The 18,830-nt window shown below is 48.1% G+C and overlaps 1 protein-coding gene across 2 annotated transcripts in view; it reads right to left on the reverse strand.

Moving 5' to 3' along the window:
• Positions 1-16: 16 nt before the first annotated feature.
• COL9A3 (collagen type IX alpha 3 chain) overlaps positions 17-18,830 on the reverse strand; it is a 36,914-nt gene continuing 18,100 nt past the window's right edge. For both annotated transcript variants that reach the window (XM_061441692.1, XM_061441693.1), the window contains 17 exons: positions 18,518-18,571; positions 18,091-18,144; positions 17,760-17,813; positions 17,150-17,203; positions 16,533-16,577; positions 15,597-15,650; positions 15,154-15,207; positions 12,573-12,626; positions 11,779-11,850; positions 6,662-6,697; positions 5,346-5,390; positions 4,963-4,995; positions 4,452-4,598; positions 3,773-3,827; positions 2,860-3,042; positions 2,518-2,595; positions 17-1,032 (listed from right to left, as the gene is read on the reverse strand). In XM_061441692.1, the coding sequence (XP_061297676.1) occupies positions 857-1,032; positions 2,518-2,595; positions 2,860-3,042; positions 3,773-3,827; positions 4,452-4,598; positions 4,963-4,995; positions 5,346-5,390; positions 6,662-6,697; positions 11,779-11,850; positions 12,573-12,626; positions 15,154-15,207; positions 15,597-15,650; positions 16,533-16,577; positions 17,150-17,203; positions 17,760-17,813; positions 18,091-18,144; positions 18,518-18,571 (1,248 nt within the window). In that variant the 3' untranslated portion in view covers positions 17-856. The remainder of the gene's footprint in view (positions 1,033-2,517; positions 2,596-2,859; positions 3,043-3,772; positions 3,828-4,451; positions 4,599-4,962; positions 4,996-5,345; positions 5,391-6,661; positions 6,698-11,778; positions 11,851-12,572; positions 12,627-15,153; positions 15,208-15,596; positions 15,651-16,532; positions 16,578-17,149; positions 17,204-17,759; positions 17,814-18,090; positions 18,145-18,517; positions 18,572-18,830) is intronic.

Here is an 18,830-nt window from a genome sequence, read left to right on the forward strand (position 1 = left end):
TACAACATCACAAAGGTTAAAAAAACAACTCCTTTTATTTTTACAACAGTTCATACAGGGCTTTTTGGCTGGACTTGAGATGAGCATCCTTTCTTATTGGGGGGTTCATTCACAATTACTGTGCAAATAGCTGAAGTAGAGGTCATGAAAATGCTGTTACTTCATTTCCTTTATTATCGTATGGAAATATACAGAAATTCTTCCCTGTAAATTAAAATATATACATTTCACTTTGGCAGAATTTGACTGCAAGAGGATTACTAGTTACTGGTCTTGGCAAATAGTTGAGGTGCAATCTGAAAATTGATAACTGACAGCACAGACCTAAGCTAAGGGCTTTACTTGGGCTAGAATCTTAAGATATTGAAATACAAGATACTTAAATGCCTAATTTCCACTGATGGAAGGAGCAATTTGGTGCCTGAACACCTTAATAGCATCTGTCTTAGTGCACAAACCTGCAATAACCAAAGTCAGTGGGAGCAGCACCAAGGGATTCAAGTGACAAGGCTCAAAGAGTGATACAGAGAGGTCGTGATCTTTAGCACACAGTAAGAAGGAACACTGCTTCCTCTCACAGGTCTCTTGAACAAAGGGAAAAAGAGAAGGTGAGGTTGTTAAACAGTAAAAATTCTGGACAGTAATGGGGGGGGGGGAGAGAAAATACTCATAAAGCATCTTTGAATGAAAAGTTTTCATCTGATGCTTTCTTTCTCATAGAACTGTGTCAAAGTCTCCACTCAATACAATAGAAGGCACATCTGTCCCTTTAGCACTAGGAGGATTCTGTCTGTTTTCTTACAATGCACTGTTTATTTAAATAGTCAGTCACTTCTCCACTTCTTGTACTGTTATTTTATGATTTTTTGGAAGTTGATACTCCGACAGCTCCCATGCAAGCCGATGTGTCACATATTCCTGGAGTTCCCTGAGCCCCAATAGCACCAGGAGTACCAGGATCCCCTGGAAGACCAGGTTCACCCTGAGCACCATCACGACCATTTTTAGTGACTCCAGGTACACCAGGTGGTCCTAAAAAAGAAAGGGAAAGAGGTTACATGAATTATTGCCTTATTTCCTTTTTTTTTCCCCTTTTCTTTAATGTATGTGTAAATATATGTGTTACTTTAAGAATTCTTATAATCCTTTGAAGTGTCTGTACATGCGACTTGTTGAGTACAAGGTGTTGAATAAATTTAGCCTGACTCTGGAGTATATGCATTGGATTTTTTAGACTGCCTTTGGGTTGATGGTGGATGTTTAGTATTGAGTGTGTTCGATTTGCCTTTTGCTGACCAGTGTGGAACTGGATTCCACCTCAGTACTGCCTCAGTCATAGTAGTACCAAGTAATTACTAACCAGGATTATTTTACACCATCCCTGAATAGTTTGCTCAAGGGATGTCCTTACTATTGTGACAACAGGAGCGCTCACAACTGTCCCTCCTTCCCAACCACCAGCTTCCTCCTTAGTGGGAGGCCGTGGCCTTCACTTGTTTTAGTTCATTGCACCTCCTTTAGTCTAGTTGTAACTCAAATTCTGAGTGAGGAAAGGAGAGTGGAGAGAATGATGATAGAGAACATCTCCCTGCCATTACAGATCAGGAGTTTCCTTTCTACCTGCGTCTGCTTTCAAAACTGCGCTCGCAATGAAATACATGGCTTGTTTATTGACAAAACCAGTTTCTGCTTCGGGTGACTCAAGCTGTTGCTTTTTTTTCCTTCAGATGCCAAAAATGATTCACAAACCACAAACTGCCCTAACAGCAGGCTACTGAGGCTTCCTAAAATAGGATTCTGTCTCCCTGAGGGACACTTCTATCAGCTATAAACCTGATTTTCTGTCTCAATTATGGTAGAGAGATGGTGCCTGATTCTTTTTAGCCATGGAAGTGATGAGCTGCATCTCCTGTTGATCTTACATTTCCTGAGTAGAACAAATGCTCTCAGTATCTAATATGTGAAACAGCCTCTTTCTACACGCTTTGGAAAAGAAAACATTTATGGATTAATGCAACAATTTTATGGAAGGATCTAAGACAAGGGGGTATAAATATTCCACTTCTATGAAATCATATGGGTGCAGAACCTGTAGCTTATTCATTGTACAGATGTAATCACAATTAGAAAGCTGCTTTAATAGGTGAGCAAAATAAAGACTGTTCTTGCAAGTTTCTAATAGAGACTCATTAATTTGCATAAATTAATCTTTGAATCTTTTGAGAAAGGATTTGTGACTTCAGGAGCTGGGATTAGAGCCAGGTACGGAGCAATAGCACTGCTGTCTCTCAGAATCACTGCACTGGGAAGGTGTGTTTGCTTCTGGTAAAATTAAGTATGTCCAGAAACATGACATGAATTAATGAAGTTCTGCTGTTCCAACTCTCCCCACCGACTCTAACTCCAGGAAAACAACCCCACTATAACAGTTACAGGGACAACGTGGTTGTAATGCACCACGGACACTATGCAGGGCTGTCTCTTAAACCATGATTGAAGTCATTTGCACAGACTTACCTTGAAGTCCTTGATCACCATCAGGCCCATCAATACCTTGGCCAACAGGACCCTTGTCTCCCTTCTCGCCAGGGTCACCTTTAATCAAAACCAAGAGGATTTCAACAATGGCTTGTGAATTGCAGCTGGATCCAAGGTCAGGAAGAGCAAAGAACAGGAGAAGCTCAAAATCCTCAGGACATTGCTGAGATCTTTGCTTACACTGCACCCCTAAAGAGGCAAAACTGCCCTCTACAACCCCAAGGCTTGACTTTGCCTCTCCTCCACTGCTGAAATGAGTGCACGTTTGCACTTTATTTATGTGGGCATAAAAGAGAAGCAGGTTGGTTTAGTCCTTCTTACCTCTGGGACCAGGATCACCCAGCTCTCCCGTTGGCCCTCTGTATCCCGGGGGACCACGAGGACCAGGATGTCCAACGCTTCCCACAACTCCAGGTGGACCCGGGGGACCAGCTGGGCCAGGCCGACCCGTCATTCCAGGAGACAAGGGCTTCCTCAGGTTAGCAGCTAACTGTGCAATTTGATCTGAAAAGAGCAATTAAACCAGAACAACTGAAAACTCCACATCCACCATCTTCACTCTTTGCTTGGCTGTTGTCTGCCACCCAGTGTGCTTAATCGAGTGAGAGCTGAAAACCTAGTGCCTGGCATTAAAGCAGAGCTGTGTACTTGGGCAGAGCTTGCTCCCTGCACTCCTACATGCTTTGATTTTGGTGAGAAACCTGCAGGTTTTTAAGCTATCAATATTTCCTTTTTCCTAAACCACTTGAAAAAATATCAAGTATTCTAGAAAATAATATCCAATGATTCAAACAAGTTTTCTGAAACAAGCTTTCAGAATTAACTTCATCCCAGCGATCAAATATAACCTCTAAATGAAGGACTTTTGAGGAAGAAGCCCCCTCCTTGGCCTGACCAAGGTGATGGGATGTGCTGAAGTTCACAACAGCACAGGTTAGGGCAAACCCTCGTAGCCAGTGCTTGTGGTATGTGTGTGGGGTACTGGTGTCAAAGCTGCTCTAAGCACATGCTGCTTGTTGCTGTGATGAACCACTTAAAAATACTAATCTTAGAAAAATGAATTTCATGCCAGACAACAACTGACCTCTGAATAAGCTCTTACATTAAAGGTCAGCTTATTTCTTCTTACCAAGACACAAAAATAGCAACCCACAGGAGCCGTCTTTTGTTCAGGATCTACCCATCTTCAGCTAAGCGTGGTAATTAAAGCCCCTTTGCTCTCAGTAATACTCACCACTTATCATTTCCCCACAGAGCTCTCTTATATGTTGTTCACTGGCCTCTTTGCCCTGCAATTAACAGAAGAATGAGGACACCTCCTACAAACCATGTTGTCCATAATCATCCCTGACAGAAGCTTCAGGGCACAAAACTCCTTGCTAGCAGCTCAGTAGGAAGCACTGGATCCTGCATGAAGAGGAGTGGGTTTTTCTTCCCTCTTTGAAAGATGATTGCTTCAATTCAGAAGCTCTATTCATACTAATGGCATAGATTGAATATCTAGCCTGATGTTAAAATTAATCTGGGGTTTATTTGACCTTTCCTCAATGATGAAACAGGAGCTCTGGACCAAGACAGAAGTGGTGAACAGAAGCTGTATTTTGGATTACCAGCTTCTACCTCACTTTTGTAATGAGAACAGGGACTTGCAGCCTGTGCCAATGGACACAGATAATCTGCTCACGGATGACTGTGAGACAAGGTTAATTCTGCAGAGACTTTAATTCTGAAGCTTGCAAAGTGTTAATCCTTTTGCACTGCTAAACTCCCAGTACAAGACTGTTCTCTTGCAAGCAGTTACCCACATTTGTCTGCTTAAATACAGGACCTTATTCTTTGAATATGCATCCAAACCCCATGATTTATCCACTTGGGAGGCTCCCTGACTGTGCCCAGAAGCAGGTAATACGTACTGGAGGCCCAGGTTTTCCTGTGATGCCGGGGACGCCTTGCTCTCCCTGACGGCCCATGGGCCCTGGATGTCCTGGGATCCCCGGTACTCCAGCTGTCCCATTAGGTCCTTGGGCGCCTTTTGGACCAAGTTCTCCTCTTTTTCCTGGCTGTAATGAAGAAGGAGATGAGATTAAAACCCACTAACACTTCAAACAGAACACATGGCCCATTAATTTCCTATGGGGATTAGCTGAGCCTTTCTCCAGGTTTCCCTAACTGATCTGGCATGTACCCTTCCTGCAATGTATGAGTGGTTTTACATAAAAAGCTCATGATAACAGGGCTCCTTCCTGCAGCAAAACACATCTGAGTGTTTTGAATGCCACCAAAAGTCATCCTTGCCATAGATCTTATAGCATGCCCAGGAAGAAAACATGCTTCTGGGATATGATGCCAGGACATAGTTTATGGAGATACATCATCTAAAGATGCAAAGCTTCAGCGCATGAGCCTGCAAGGTCTGACACATACCTCTCCTTTTTGGCCGGGGGGACCAAAGGGACCCTGTTAGAAAGAGAAGGGAAATAAAGAAGAATGATCATTCAGCAACCACACACCTGAAGTAAAATCTCCCAAGCTACAGGAAGCCACGGTCACACACACGTGGCACCTCATGGGCTTTTCTGGCAAAGAGGCCAGGACTGAGCCCTGGCTCAACAGCGAGAGGACTCCAATGACGAGACCTGCCCTGGGTACCAATGGTGAGCACAGGTCCAGGCAACCTGGCTGCTTTTTGGGATGGACAAAATGCATGGATGGTTAATTCTAACTGACCATGTTAATCCTTAATACATGGTTCTCTACACCCATCTGTTACTTGAGGGATCAATTCTACTGCATTTCAGGACACCTACCAGCTCTCCTTTGTCCCCTGGGAGGCCGTCTGCTCCAGCAATGCCCTGAAAGTCAGATACCACAGTTAGTGGTGCACAAGGATTATAGACAATAAGGCTGAGACTTGGATAACCCCAGCTCCTAAGGGAGATGGGGGCACGTGGCAGCTTATCCAATGCTCCAGCAAAAGCAAGTTCTCTTTTCCCAAAGCTGAGCTCTACAGTTCCCTGGCTGCATCCCAAGCTGGCACTTGGATGAAAGGCTTAATTCATACAGACGAGAGCCCTGATGGAGAGAAAGACATTCACAGGCTGGCACTGGCATTCCTTATACACTGAATGCAAACTTCAGGTCTCACAGAAAATGTGGGTTTGCAATGACAGCTGAATGTTCAGTGTCCTGTGTAAATGGGCTTCCTCAACAGAGTCAGCTGCAGAACATCTTCATCCCACCCTTAAACAGGAGCATCCATCACCTAGTGAGGACCATCCCTCTCTGCTCTGGTTGGGGAGCGTAACCTAAGAGTGGCTAAAGCTCTGCTGACATTCTCTTTACCAGCTGTGACAAGGAGCATCCCTTTACTGCTCCCCTCCATGGAGCCAACAGCAGCGTGTGACACTTGAGCATCACTGAGGGCAGCAGCAATCCCACCCCAACACTGCAGCAGAGCTTATTACACAGTAATCAGGGCAGAAAATGAACATTGCTCTGGTGCTTCTGTGGCTTTAGAGGGGAAGTTGTATCAAGACAAGCAGTGAGCAGGTTTATCTTTCCCTTAGCAACAACACAGGGCTCACACAGGCACTGACACTGGTGAACAAAACAAGCAACTTGCTGGAAAAGCTCTTTGTTTTCTGCACAGACACAGTCAGGCATTAACAAAAGTCAGATATTTGATGAAAACAGGCTCAAAAGCTCACTGATGAGAGTAAGCCAGTGAAAGGAAAAGGTTAAGTTCTATTTAATACAGCCTACTAGTGTGCCAAGCTTTGAGGCTCCAACGAATCCTCTCCATGAGGCACATGAAGTTCAGTGAAGAGCTGTGCAAACTGAACTCAGCAGTATGAGGTGAGGAGCTCAAGTAGAGCATCCTCAGGGTTATGAAATACACAGCAAGAGACCAGCACTTTTATGGCACCATTTTCATGTGTCTCCCTTAGAACAGACTACACCTTTTTCACCAACACAGGAGAAATGGGACCAAGGAGGGTTTAGTTGGTGCCTGCTCCAGAATCTTTTCACTTGAGGGAGGAAAAGCAGTTTGTGCTGTCACAGGATGCACCTATGGTATACTTTAAATACCCCTGCTGACTCCAACAGGAAAGTTGTCACTTACCTGGTTGCCTTTGGGACCAGGAACACCAATAGGACCCTGAGAATAAGTGAAAGAAAGCAAGCCAGTGAGCTCAAACTGTGAATTCCTGGTGTGGTCAGACATTCACTCACTCAGCAAGGGGCTGGGAATTAGTCTTCCAGCTGCCAAGTAGAACAGTCTGAATCTCATTTGAATCTCATTCGAATCTCATTCACACTTCTTGGAAATAAGAAGAGATTTTAAGCATCCCTGCTAGCTCCATAGCACTCTGCAGTCACCAGTTTGTGTTATAGGGCAGCTTCCCAGAGCAGAGCTCTCAGCTTAGCCCCAGTGGTCCTCTGCTCATCAAATCCTCATCATCCAGACCAGTGATACCTTCTTGCCACGGCTCAGCAATGCATTGCTCCCCGCCTGCCTGGCACAGGTTATCTACACTGGCCCATTTCACACCAGCCTCCTCAATTCCCTGTATCAAACAACAAGGAATTCCGTGCTTTTAATCCTAGTCTTTAAAACCTGGTTTACAAAAGCCATATCTCACATCCATCCCAGGGGCAAGAACTCTGCTTTCCCCTCTGCTTTTCATTATAGTCACTACCATGACTGAAACAGCAATTTTACAAATGCCCAAATTAAAGGATGAGGTCCAGGATGGGACTGGCAGGGACTGATCTCTGCCTTTCACTCCTGAAGATGGGAGAAGGAGATGCAATCCTTCCACCTTTACCTCCCTGGCGTTCACAGAGAGGACATGAGGCCTTTTCAACCCGACTCCTAACTTTGGGTCCCTAGAGGCCAACAAGGAGTTCAGGGTTTTATCTCCACTGCAAACAAATGGGATATTCAATCCTTTTACCATTCTAACAGGATTTCTATGGCACATTCATCAACGTGGCATCTGCAAAATGGTCTTTTTTAATAACTAGATCTGGAGATGGCTCAGCGGAACAAAAGCTTCAAGGAAGAGAAACATTCATAACCAGGGCATGTCGTTTTGCTCAAGTCAAGCTAAATAAGTTAAAAAGGGGCATTTCTATTAAAGAAAAAAATAATCCTCAGCCAAGCAGACAATGGAATGTGGAAATGCACAAATGACCACAGCTATTTATAAGCCCCATTTTATGTTTGCTGATGGCAAAGGAGATAGATTCCTTTCTGAACATTAGCATCTGGATTTGTACCTCCGCCTTCACAGAGTCTCAAGGCTCCACGGAAGTTGATGGCAATCAAACACAGCTCAGTCACCAAAGGCTATGTCCTGCAAGGAGCTCCCTTCAAGAAAAGCTCAGATTCAAACTATACAGTGATTCCTAACAGCAGGAATACATGACAGGATTTTAGGACCACTGGCTGCCCTCACACTGGTAGCACCCCATCAGTTAAACACAACCAACATGCTTGGCCAAGCATCTCACGATGCCATGATGGAGCTGAGGCACTGTCCCAATGGCTGCCAGCATCCAGAACCCTCAGGAATCTGATCATAATAAAAAACCTTAGGAAAAACATTTGCTTATTGCTACCTCAGTGAGCAACAACCACCAAACCCCTGCCCAATATCCCACTCCAATATCCACTCCATCATCTCAATGCCGGTTTATACCTTAATGCACTAAACCTCTTGTGTTTTTCATGCCAGCAAACACATTTACTGATGAAGCAGGTTATATTCCTGGCCACAGTCAGTCCAAGGACTGTGAAAATCAGATCAGAACCTGTTCACTCAGGCCTGCAGGAATAGCTTTTCCTCCTAGATAAAAAAGGCACAATTGATCTCAGGGTGGGCTGCTCTGATTGACTGTATCGATGCTGTGTTGGCAGCTCTCTATATACACACCAGGACCAGAGGGGTTGGGGTGCCTGTAAAGCAAACCCAGGGCAGCACATGCTGTGCTTTCTGTCCACCCCCAGCAGCAAACACATTGCTTAAGGTATAAAGACACAGGCTGAGGCTTTAGGGTCTTTCCCAGCCCAAATCTTGTGCCCATATGTGAAAGTCCATGGTGCTGGCACTGCCTGCATGGAGGAGGACTGTGGTCACACATGGCTGTCACTAACACCAGCAGGATGGGGTGGGCAGATGGATGTTGTTCCAAGTACCAGTTGTGTATGCAGAGGGGGAAAGTCTCCTGCTACAACCTGCTTTCCTGGGGTTTTTCTGGGGTGTTAAGAAACAATCAACAATTACATCTTAGAGTAACTAAACTTGACTTCAGAGCCAGAAATCATAGAATGGTTTGGATGGGAAGGGACCTTAAAGCTCATCCAGCTCCAACCCCTGCCACTGGAGCAGCTTGCTCCAAGCCCCTGTGTCCAACCTGGCCTTGAACACTGCCAGGGATGGGGCAGCCACAGCTTCTCTGGGCACCCTGTGCCAGCGCCTCAGCACCCTCACAGGGAAGAGCTTCTGCCTAAGAGCTCATCTCAGTCTCCCCTCTGGCAGGTTCAAGCCATTCCCCTTGGCCTGTCCCTACAGGCCCTTGGCCCAAGCCCCTCTCCAGCTTTCCTGCAGCCCCTTCAGGCACTGGAGCTGCTCTCAGGTCTCCCCTTCAGGAGCCTTCTCTTCTCCAGGCTGACCCAGCCCAGCTCTCTCAGCCTGGCTCCAGAGCGGAGCTGCTCCTATATAAAACATGCACTTTTGATTATATTTTCCTTTAAGCATAACATTTTCCTTCGCTCTCGGAGCTGCTCTCTGGATGCTGGGCTACTCTCTGGATGCTCGGCTGCTCTCTGGATGCCGAGCTGCTCTCTGGATGCCGAGCTGCTCTCTAGATGCTGGGCTGCTCTCTGGATGCCGGGCTGCTCTCTGGATGCCCAGCTGCTCTCTGGATGCCCAGCTGCTCTCTGGATGCTGGGCTGCTCTCTGGATGCCCGGCTGCTCTCTGGATGCTGAGCTGCTCTCTGGATGCTGAGCTGCTCTCTGGATGCCCGGCTGCTCTCTGGATGCTGAGCTGCTCTCTGGATGCCGAGCTGCTCTCTGGATGCCGGGCTGCTCTCTGGATGCTCGGCTGCTCTCTGGATGCTGAGCTGCTCTCTGGATGCTGAGCTGCTCTCTGGATGCCCGGCTGCTCTCTGGATGCTGAGCTGCTCTCTGGATGCTGAGCTGCTCTCTGGATGCCGGGCTGCTCTCTGGATGCTCGGCTGCTCTCTGGATGCTGAGCTGCTCTCTGGATGCTGAGCTGCTCTCTGGATGCTGAGCTGCTCTCTGGATGCTGAGCTGCTCTCTGGATGCCGGGCTGCTCTCTGGATGCTCGGCTGCTCTCTGGATGCTGAGCTGCTCTCTGGATGCCGAGCTGCTCTCTGGATGCCGGGCTGCTCTCTGGATGCCGGGCTGCTCTCTGGATGCTGGGCTGCTCTCTGGATGCTGAGCTGCTCTCTGGATGCTGAGCTGCTCTCTGGATGCTGAGCTGCTCTCTGGATGCTGAGCTGCTCTCTGGATGCCGGGCTGCTCTCTGGATGCTCGGCTGCTCTCTGGATGCTGAGCTGCTCTCTGGATGCCGAGCTGCTCTCTGGATGCCGGGCTGCTCTCTGGATGCTCGGCTGCTCTCTGGATGCTGAGCTGCTCTCTGGATGCCGAGCTGCTCTCTGGATGCTGGGCTGCTCTCTGGATGCCGGGCTGCTCTCTGGATGCCCAGCTGCTCTCTGGATGCTGAGCTGCTCTCTGGATGCCGGGCTGCTCTCTGGATGCTCGGCTGCTCTCTGGATGCTGAGCTGCTCTCTGGATGCTGAGCTGCTCTCTGGATGCCGGGCTGCTCTCTGGATGCCGGGCTGCTCTCTGGATGCTGGGCTGCTCTCTGGATGCTGGGCTGCTCTCTGGATGCTCGGCTGCTCTCTGGATGCTGAGCTGCTCTCTGGATGCTGAGCTGCTCTCTGGATGCTCGGCTGCTCTCTGGATGCTCGGCTGCTCTCTGGATGCTGAGCTGCTCTCTGGATGCCCGGCTGCTCTCTGGATGCCCGGCTGCTCTCTGGATGCCCGGCTGCTCTCTGGATGCCCGGCTGCTCTCTGGATGCCGGGCTGCTCTCTGGATGCCGAGCTGCTCTCTGGATGCCGAGCTGCTCTCTGGATGCCGGGCTGCTCTCTGGATGCCGAGCTGCTCTCTGGATGCTGGGCTGCTCTCTGGATGCTGAGCTGCTCTCTGGATGCTGAGCTGCTCTCTGGATGCTGAGCTGCTCTCTGGATGCTGAGCTGCTCTCTGGATGCTGGGCTGCTCTCTGGATGCTGAGCTGCTCTCTGGATGCTGAGCTGCTCTCTGGATGCTGAGCTGCTCTCTGGATGCTGGGCTGCTCTCTGGATGCTGGGCTGCTCTATGCAGGGGCCTCTTCCCCTCTGAACATACATTTCTGACCGCAGCAAAGCCCTGCCTGCAGCCAGAAGCCCTCAGCTCCACAATAAGCCTCCTGTCTCACACTTCCAGGCTCACACTCCCTTCCAAGAGGCCTTTGTAAACCTGCCTGGAGCTGCCACAGAAGGGCCATTGTGAAAGCCCCGCGGCTGCGATTGCTTACATAGAAACTTCACCTTAAAGCTGGAGTCGAGGAAGGGCGAACACAGGGCTCCTGTCCCCCTGCAAGCCCCCAGCACACAGGGTTCGCTTTGCCCTGCTGGCTTCTTTTAAATGAGGATGAATTCATTTCAATAGCCACATTTACTGGGGTGTGGGGCTCAGGTGTGCTGCTGTTGAGAAAGAAAGCCACTGAACAAAGTGCTATTTTAAGATGCAGAAAGCCTGATTGAGGATCTGAGCAATGCAAATGCATCAATCAGCTCTCCCGTGCTCATGGGGAGCGAGGCTTTGGGAAGATCAGTGTACAGAGCAGGGCAAACACCAACAGCTATCGCCTATTCTGGCTAGGAGAGGATCCCAAAGCCTCTTGTAAACAAGCCATCCTGTCTAAAAATAGCGGGAGCTCCTGTACTGAAACAGAAACAAGGAAGAGGAGACAGGATGCACACATCCTGCTGCCGGCTGTAGAGTCTGTAGCAGCCACAGAGGATAGACCGGGACACCCGATGGACCCACCTTCTATCAAGCCTGCTTGTGTTTGCTGGGGTGCCACCAGCTACACTGTGTTTGGAGCCCCATTAATGCTCTGATTTCATCTCTCCCAAGCAGGAATTACAGGTGTCCTCTCCTTACCCTGTCACCTAACTCTCCACGAACTCCAGTCGGACCGGGCAGGCCAGGTTCACCGCTGGCACCTTTGGGACCCTGTTAGGAAAACAAAAACCAAGCTACAGCTTAAGAGTGCCAGGAAACCCCCAAAGCTCACCAGTGCCCACAACGTGTTCAAGGTCACTTGTCTTAGATCTCTTCTCTTGTATTCCCCCATCCATCCATTCCACCTGGGCACCCCTTGCTGGCTGCTGGTACCACTTGTGTTGGTTGGTACAGCCCATTCCACCTTCTGCTCATCACCGAGGTGAACCACCCTGGCAAAGTGCTCCAGGCTTTGCCTGCCCTAGGTCTCTTCACTGGTAAAGCCCCATCTGTGACTCCCGACCAAGGGATGCTCTCAGCACCACACACTGGTTTTCAGCCAGTTTCATTAGGGAATGGTTGTGAACACTCCCTCAGAGATGGGAGGCAGGAATATGGGAGTCTCCAGTGCGGCAGAAGGGAGGAGGAGTTCACTGAGGACATATAGGCTGGAAGCATCCCAGTTGAGGATGAATTAAATTGTCTTTCCAAAGGTCAAACTTCAAACCTTTTGCCAACAGCTACTACATATAAATAGCTCCAGCAGGCAGCTTATCTGGCCTTGTGCTCTTCCTGTTGCGCTGTGTTAATAGAGGTGTCACACTGGCTCTGGCAAACAGGAGAAGGTTTCTTCCTATCGCTTGTTGCCATCATGCAATTGTCCTGCCAGAGGTGCGCAGAGAAATGGCCTGTCAAACCCAATGCACATTCAATTACCCTTGAGAGCGACTGACCTGGAAACCTCTGACACCGGGGGCTCCCACCGGGCCCTGCAGACCAAGTGGTCCCTGGAAAGAGAGAGATAAGTTTTGGTAAGGAAATACTATAGGGTCAGGTAAGTCACTTGGGTAATTATATGAGTTCTAACAGAGAACTGCTCTTGAATTGCAGCAGACTTTGCCCAGTGCCATTGCTGATGAACCTGATGAGCCACTGTAAAGGATACCTGGTGTTGACTGAGCTCTGTTAATATTAACAGGAATGCTTCTATATTAATGCTCAAGAACATGCCACACTCATGAGTAATACAGATCAATGACAGCAGAAAGTGGTAACGTGACAGAGCACAGACGATGTGCATCGAAAGGGATCTGCTGTCCCAATATTATGCTCTTAATTAATCCAGTTCTGCAAGAAACTACTGTAAAACATGAGCTACAGGCACTTGGAAATGAAAAATGGCAATTGCATCCACTTGCTTACACACACTTGGTAGCAGCAGTACAGAAACAGGCAATATATTACGCTGTCAGCGCAGTGCTTTTAAGAGCGCTGCTCACCAGCCAGAACATGAATGTTACCATTAGGAGTCTCTATTGCTCTCTACAGAAAAAAATCACATACCCATTTAAGATCTTGGGTGAAAAAAAACCCTAATTTAGACATCTAAATCCCATTTGCAAAGTGGCTTCTAGAAATAGGTGCCTTTGGCAAGCATCTGCCACAAGGTGGGACTTCAGCTTCGTCTCCTTTCACATCCACATCTGCTGAGTGTAGTGTTAATGGACGCAAATGAACCTCAAACGGGCCCTTCCAGGCAGAGGATCAGTCAGCAGGGACTGTCCCACATACCCAAGAAACCCTTAAGTATATTTTCCCTCACTGTTAGGCCCTACAAACTCTCCCTGGTATCTGAACCTAAGTTTTCCTGGTCATCACAAAGAGGAAACCCTTGTGTGATATGTGATGGAAGGAGCCGATCTGCTGAAACAAAGCAGCATCGTCTTCAAAAGGCCACAGAGCTGCTCAGGTATTTTTGTTCTGGTTCCACTTCTGTTTTCTGCCTGTAATTCAGTGAAGAACTTGTGAGAGTTAGAAATACAGGTAGGGGAAATGACACTGAACTGCAGCAAAACTGACTCTGTGGTGCCTTTACAAGTGGTGGGACCTGAAAGAACCAACAGCCTCTGAATGGGAAGAACCCCCCCGGTGCTCCATGCTAAATAAAGGCAAACTGTTCCGAGCCAAACAGCCTTAGCACGGGACAAACCCTGCGACCCTCGGAACAGCCCAGGCTTAACTGTAGTTCATATAAATTAGGGCTCTAATAATGCAAATCAGAGGGTAGAAACCCAGGTTAGAAGCAAACACGGGTTCAGCTGCGATTGCACCCACATCAGAAGTCCACCCCGATGCAATTAGCTGGACTGCATTTGATTTCTGGCCATAAGACGGTGATACCTTTCACAGGGTCAGCTATTTTGCTGAGAACTCGCAGACATAAAGGCAAACATCAATAATTTAGTTGATTTCTGATTTCCCTCTCCTTGGAAGTTTAAAGAGCAGCTGCTCCCAAGCAATAGATCCCCACACAGTTCAGTTTGGTCCAAGCGGCACGTACCAGAAATCACATCGGCGGGCTTCTGGGTTTCAAAATGAGATTAAAAGGGAGAAAAAAAGCAAAGAAAAAAGGCCAACAAACCCACGGGGAGGTCAGGTCCAACCACAACAGCAGCACTAGATGGGGGGGGGACAAAATAAAAGGTACCCTGGCATTTTGAGCAGTAGAATCAGGCTGTTATCATCCTGGTATCATTTACTGGCATCTCTGCTATTGAGCAGGGACACAACAGGTAGCCATGCAGTTACTTTCAGGTTTGCATCGCAACTCCAGTTTATTTCTCAGGCTCTGAGGTGACGTAGGGAACACAGTGAGAGCAGGAACAAGATGTTCCACTGAAAACCTCAATGGTTTCTAACCCAGAAGCTTCAAAAAGCCATCATTTTAGAGCAAAAGTGAGAAGTACCAGCGCTGTGTATGGGGTGTGTTTCCTATCAACCAGATACACTTCTCAAGCCCTGTCATTCACCGGGATGACGTGCAGGCTTTCCAGTCCTGTTGCTTGTACAGCTTTGGGTTTCGCAGTGAACCTCTGCTACTCCAAGGGAAGCGATACAGGAAGGGGAAGGATTTCATGCTCCATGTGCTGGAGCAATGTGCGTTGCAATGGCACACCAGGAGTTTCGCTTCATTAATGACTCACATTCAGCAGAAGCTGAATGTTATTACTGTCTAAAGAGGGAATTGCTGATGGTCCAGTCTCTCCTTTCTGCCCATTGCAGCTCCAACAAACCTCCTGGACAACAGCAGCTTCTATTGACAAACTAAAGGGGAGGAATCACCTTGCATCTGCACAGAGCTGTCAGTGAGAGCAGGATCTGATCCTCTTTTGGAGGAGTAATTCCCCTGCTGCCAAACCTCCCTAGGCACAATACTAAGAGAGAATGGGGTCTTTTTCTTTAGCCAGAGAGTCATCCCCATGCGCTCATCTCTCTTTTGGTATCTATCTGCTCTACAAGCAGTGCTGTACTTACAGTTGCTCCTCGGGGGCCCGGCAGACCTCTCTCACCAGGAATACCAACATCGCCCTGGCAATAACACCAAAGTCAGCTGTGCCATTTAGGAGCCATGAATCCGCCTTCCCAACCCACTGCAGAGCCAGAATGCATTCCCACATCCCAGGTTGCTTCAACTGCATCCTTCCTGCCCTGCTGGCCCATCCACTAGGTCACACTGCCTGCCCTGGTGGGCTTTGCTGCAGCACCGTATCTGTGCATGGAGGGGTCCACCCATCCGACTTGCATCCCTGGGTGGCTCCACATAGGCATGAGCATCACCACCATGGTTTGCATGTGTTGCAGGCAGCACAGCACCTATTCCATTACTGAAAGCTTTATCTGTGCAGGGAAGCAGCACACGAGCTCCAGCTTTGCAGTTTGCTTTGCTTGTGGTAAGTGTGAAAGATGGGGATACGTACAGGGATGCCTGGCTCTCCAGAGGGACCTGCCTCTCCCATCTCTCCAGGACTGCCCTGCAGTGTAGGAAGCAAATACTCAGTTAGGCCATAAGTTCAGAGAGTTATTTCTAATCCTAACGCAGAGCAACAAATGGAGGGAGTTAAAACCTGCATTGGGGAATAAAAACAGCTTTAAGCTTTTACAGTTTAAAAACCAAGATGACAAAATCTCAGCAAGACATTCAAAGAACTGAGCATCCTGTCCTGTGGCCAGGGCCTGGGGAGGGCTCATTCAGACTGGAGTGGACCAATGATACAGGGATGCTCTTTGGGAGGCATGCTCAGGATACCCCACTTCATTCATTCCTTTATGCAAGGAGAAACACCTCCTTTCAGTGCACTCACAGGGATGAGGATTAGAAAGAATAATGATGTAGATGGAGAAATTCAGAGAACAAGGGGCAGGGGGGCATTAAAAAAAGACACTTTCCAGAACAGCTTTGTGCTGGAGTGCTTTGGTCTGAGACTTCCTTTTATCTCACAGGTAGGTACCAATCTAAAGCTCTGTGGAAGCCTTTCTCCTGAGGTAGGGGGGAAGTCTCCAAGAGGCAAGATGAGATATTCCTGCTCCTGCTTGCACACACTCAGCCTTCTGAGTCCCAAAGTTGAAGCCTTGACAAAAGGATGAACGCATCCTTCTGAGGGTTACTAAACCACTGATGACTTCCCTGTGTACCTGCTATGTCTTTGCTGATCCAGGTGCTGTCTCAGCAAGAGCACGGACATCATATTACCTAATGCCTGCTCCTCACTGTCAGGGCAGCTCAGCCCACCATCACTTCGGGGTAAGTCCTCTCAGGGTCTACCTGTGAGCACCAATCCCCCAAAGCTGAAAAGCCTCACAGTGACAAGTGTAGTAGCTTCCCCACCAGAACCCATCATTAGGGATTCACTTACTGGTTCACCCTTGGAGCCTTTAATACCTGCTCTTCCAGGCAGTCCCTGAAAGGGGGAGAAAAATCAATGTCAGTAGAAGCACGAGTTATTAAATTTGTTATTCTGCTCTGATCTGACGCACAAGGAGCAGCATTTGCTTGAAGCAAGGGAGGATTTACTCTTCCTTGGCTTTCACCGTGAAAATAATGGCTTTAATTTCTCTCTTGTTCACTGCCCTCATAGCTCTGTGTGCACTAATCCTTAACAGCTCGACATACACTAATCCTTGACAGGGCAAAGAGGAGGAATATACAAATAGAGGAAGAGCAGCAACGTTTTGCAGAGCAGAAACCTCTCTCCAGGGGTGTTCGGAATGTTCTCTGAGACAGGAAGAAAAGGAGAAAGGGATCATTTACCTTTAATAGGATAGGTGGAAGTCTGAAGAGAGAAAACGTTTTGCCAATGAACAAGCAAAAGCCAGGGACAGAGCTGAGGATATTGTGTCCCAGATCTTACCTCCCTGCATAAAGAATGCAGTCACTGGGATGGGAAAGAGAAAACCCCTCTCAAATTTGAGTTTAGAGAGAACCAGAGCAGCCAAAGGCCCCAGAGGGGATGGGTCCTGCTGCCATACTCACAGGAAGTCCATTTGGCCCCTTCTCTCCAGGAGCACCCATGCGAGCTGCATCACCCTGTGGATATAGGGACGTTAAAGGGACACCTGGTACCAGAAAATGGTCTGATGCAGGTAGGAGACACATTCCCAAACAGTCTTATCCCTCCCTATATGTGCAGGACCAAGAGCACATCGTGTCTACAGGAGGTGAGCACCCAATCGGACACAGGGTGCAGCACATGGTCCATGTTCCCATGGGATCACTGTTCAAAATCCAGTGCTGCATCTGACAGCACTTTGTCTACAGGCAATTAAAATAAACAGATGCCTCCACCAACAGCTCTGAAAAGGCATCTCTGAAGGCCTAAATTCAGCCAGTAGGAACCACTACGTACAGGGGCACGGCTGAGCTTAGATCATCCCTGCATGGCCCAGATGCGCATCTTCTCTCTTTAGAGAATATCCTTGGGATTAATTAAGAGAAGCAACTTCTCTCTTCTTCACTAGTTACACTAATGGTAAACCCTGTAGAAGCCACAGCTTTCCAGCCACGTTCTTGACAGCACCAGGAGCTTTGCAACACGCATGGGATGGAAACGTGCCGTGCAGTGGTTAAGTCGGACTTTACAAACCTTCTCACCATCGAGTCCGGGAGCCCCATCCCGTCCATCCTTGCCAGGCATGCCCTGCAAGCACACACAGCACAGCTTAAGGTTATAAGGAGATTGTGGCTTGTGAAATACATTCGTATCAAAGAACCTTTTGGTAGCGGGTCCAGCTCCAGTTGTACTGGGAGACTTTACATTAACAGCAGTACAACTGGGGTTACACTGAAGGTTACAGAGACCCAGAGAGCAGAAGTTTGATAGCAGAGATTAAGATGCAAGTTCTTAGCTATCGTGTTTTATTTCATCATAGCCAGCAGGACCTTAGCGAGACTTGCAACCTGTTTAATTGACTTACAGGCTCTCCTATGAGTCCACGAGCCCCTGGGCTTCCTTTTGGTCCAGGTCTACCCTAGAAATCAACAACAAATCCTGCGTTATCCAGGACACAACCCTTCAGAACAATCCGTCCACAAAGATAATACTCAGGCTCTGTAGGGACATTTCAGTGGCTCCTGTCCTGTTCAGGTACAGCAGAAAACTGGCCCAATGCTGGCTGTAACTCTTGATCATTTCAAGAGATGGAGATGTAAGATCTGACCCCTGTGCCCTAGGCTGGAAGCGGCACTTGGGCATCTTTAATAAGACTCAGGCATCTCATTTTTGAGAGGAATACTTTCATCCCTTTCACATCAAGGTGGGGACAAGCCATAATAAATCCCTGAAACGGACACTTTGAATGTCACATCCCAAATCTGAGCAGTCGGGTGTTTTGCTGCACTTACAGTGTCTCCTTTGGGCCCCCTGAATCCTTGAGGTCCTTTGTTTCCTTGCTCTCCCTGTGACAGAGGAGGAAAAGCCATTAAAAGCACCTTCACCACACAGTGACAAGGACTAACGTTTCAAGGGTGTAAATGATGAAGGGTTTTGTGCTGTTTGCTGGTGTTAGCAGAGGAGGGAGCATTCACATTCCCTTAGGAGCTCGGCTGTGCTTCCTCAGTTACACTCTGTAACTCCTGACACAGATGAATCGCAGCAGGGACTTTGCCAACAATCCCTCAGGGCAGAGACCATCATTTAATGAAGCGATTTCTTTAA

Source organism: Pezoporus flaviventris, unplaced genomic scaffold (genome assembly GCF_033815535.1).
Source record: "Pezoporus flaviventris isolate CSIRO_AGI_PZ_B2104156 unplaced genomic scaffold, CSIRO_AGI_Pfla_v1 ptg000213l, whole genome shotgun sequence".
NCBI classification, from domain to species: domain Eukaryota; kingdom Metazoa; phylum Chordata; class Aves; order Psittaciformes; family Psittacidae; genus Pezoporus; species Pezoporus flaviventris.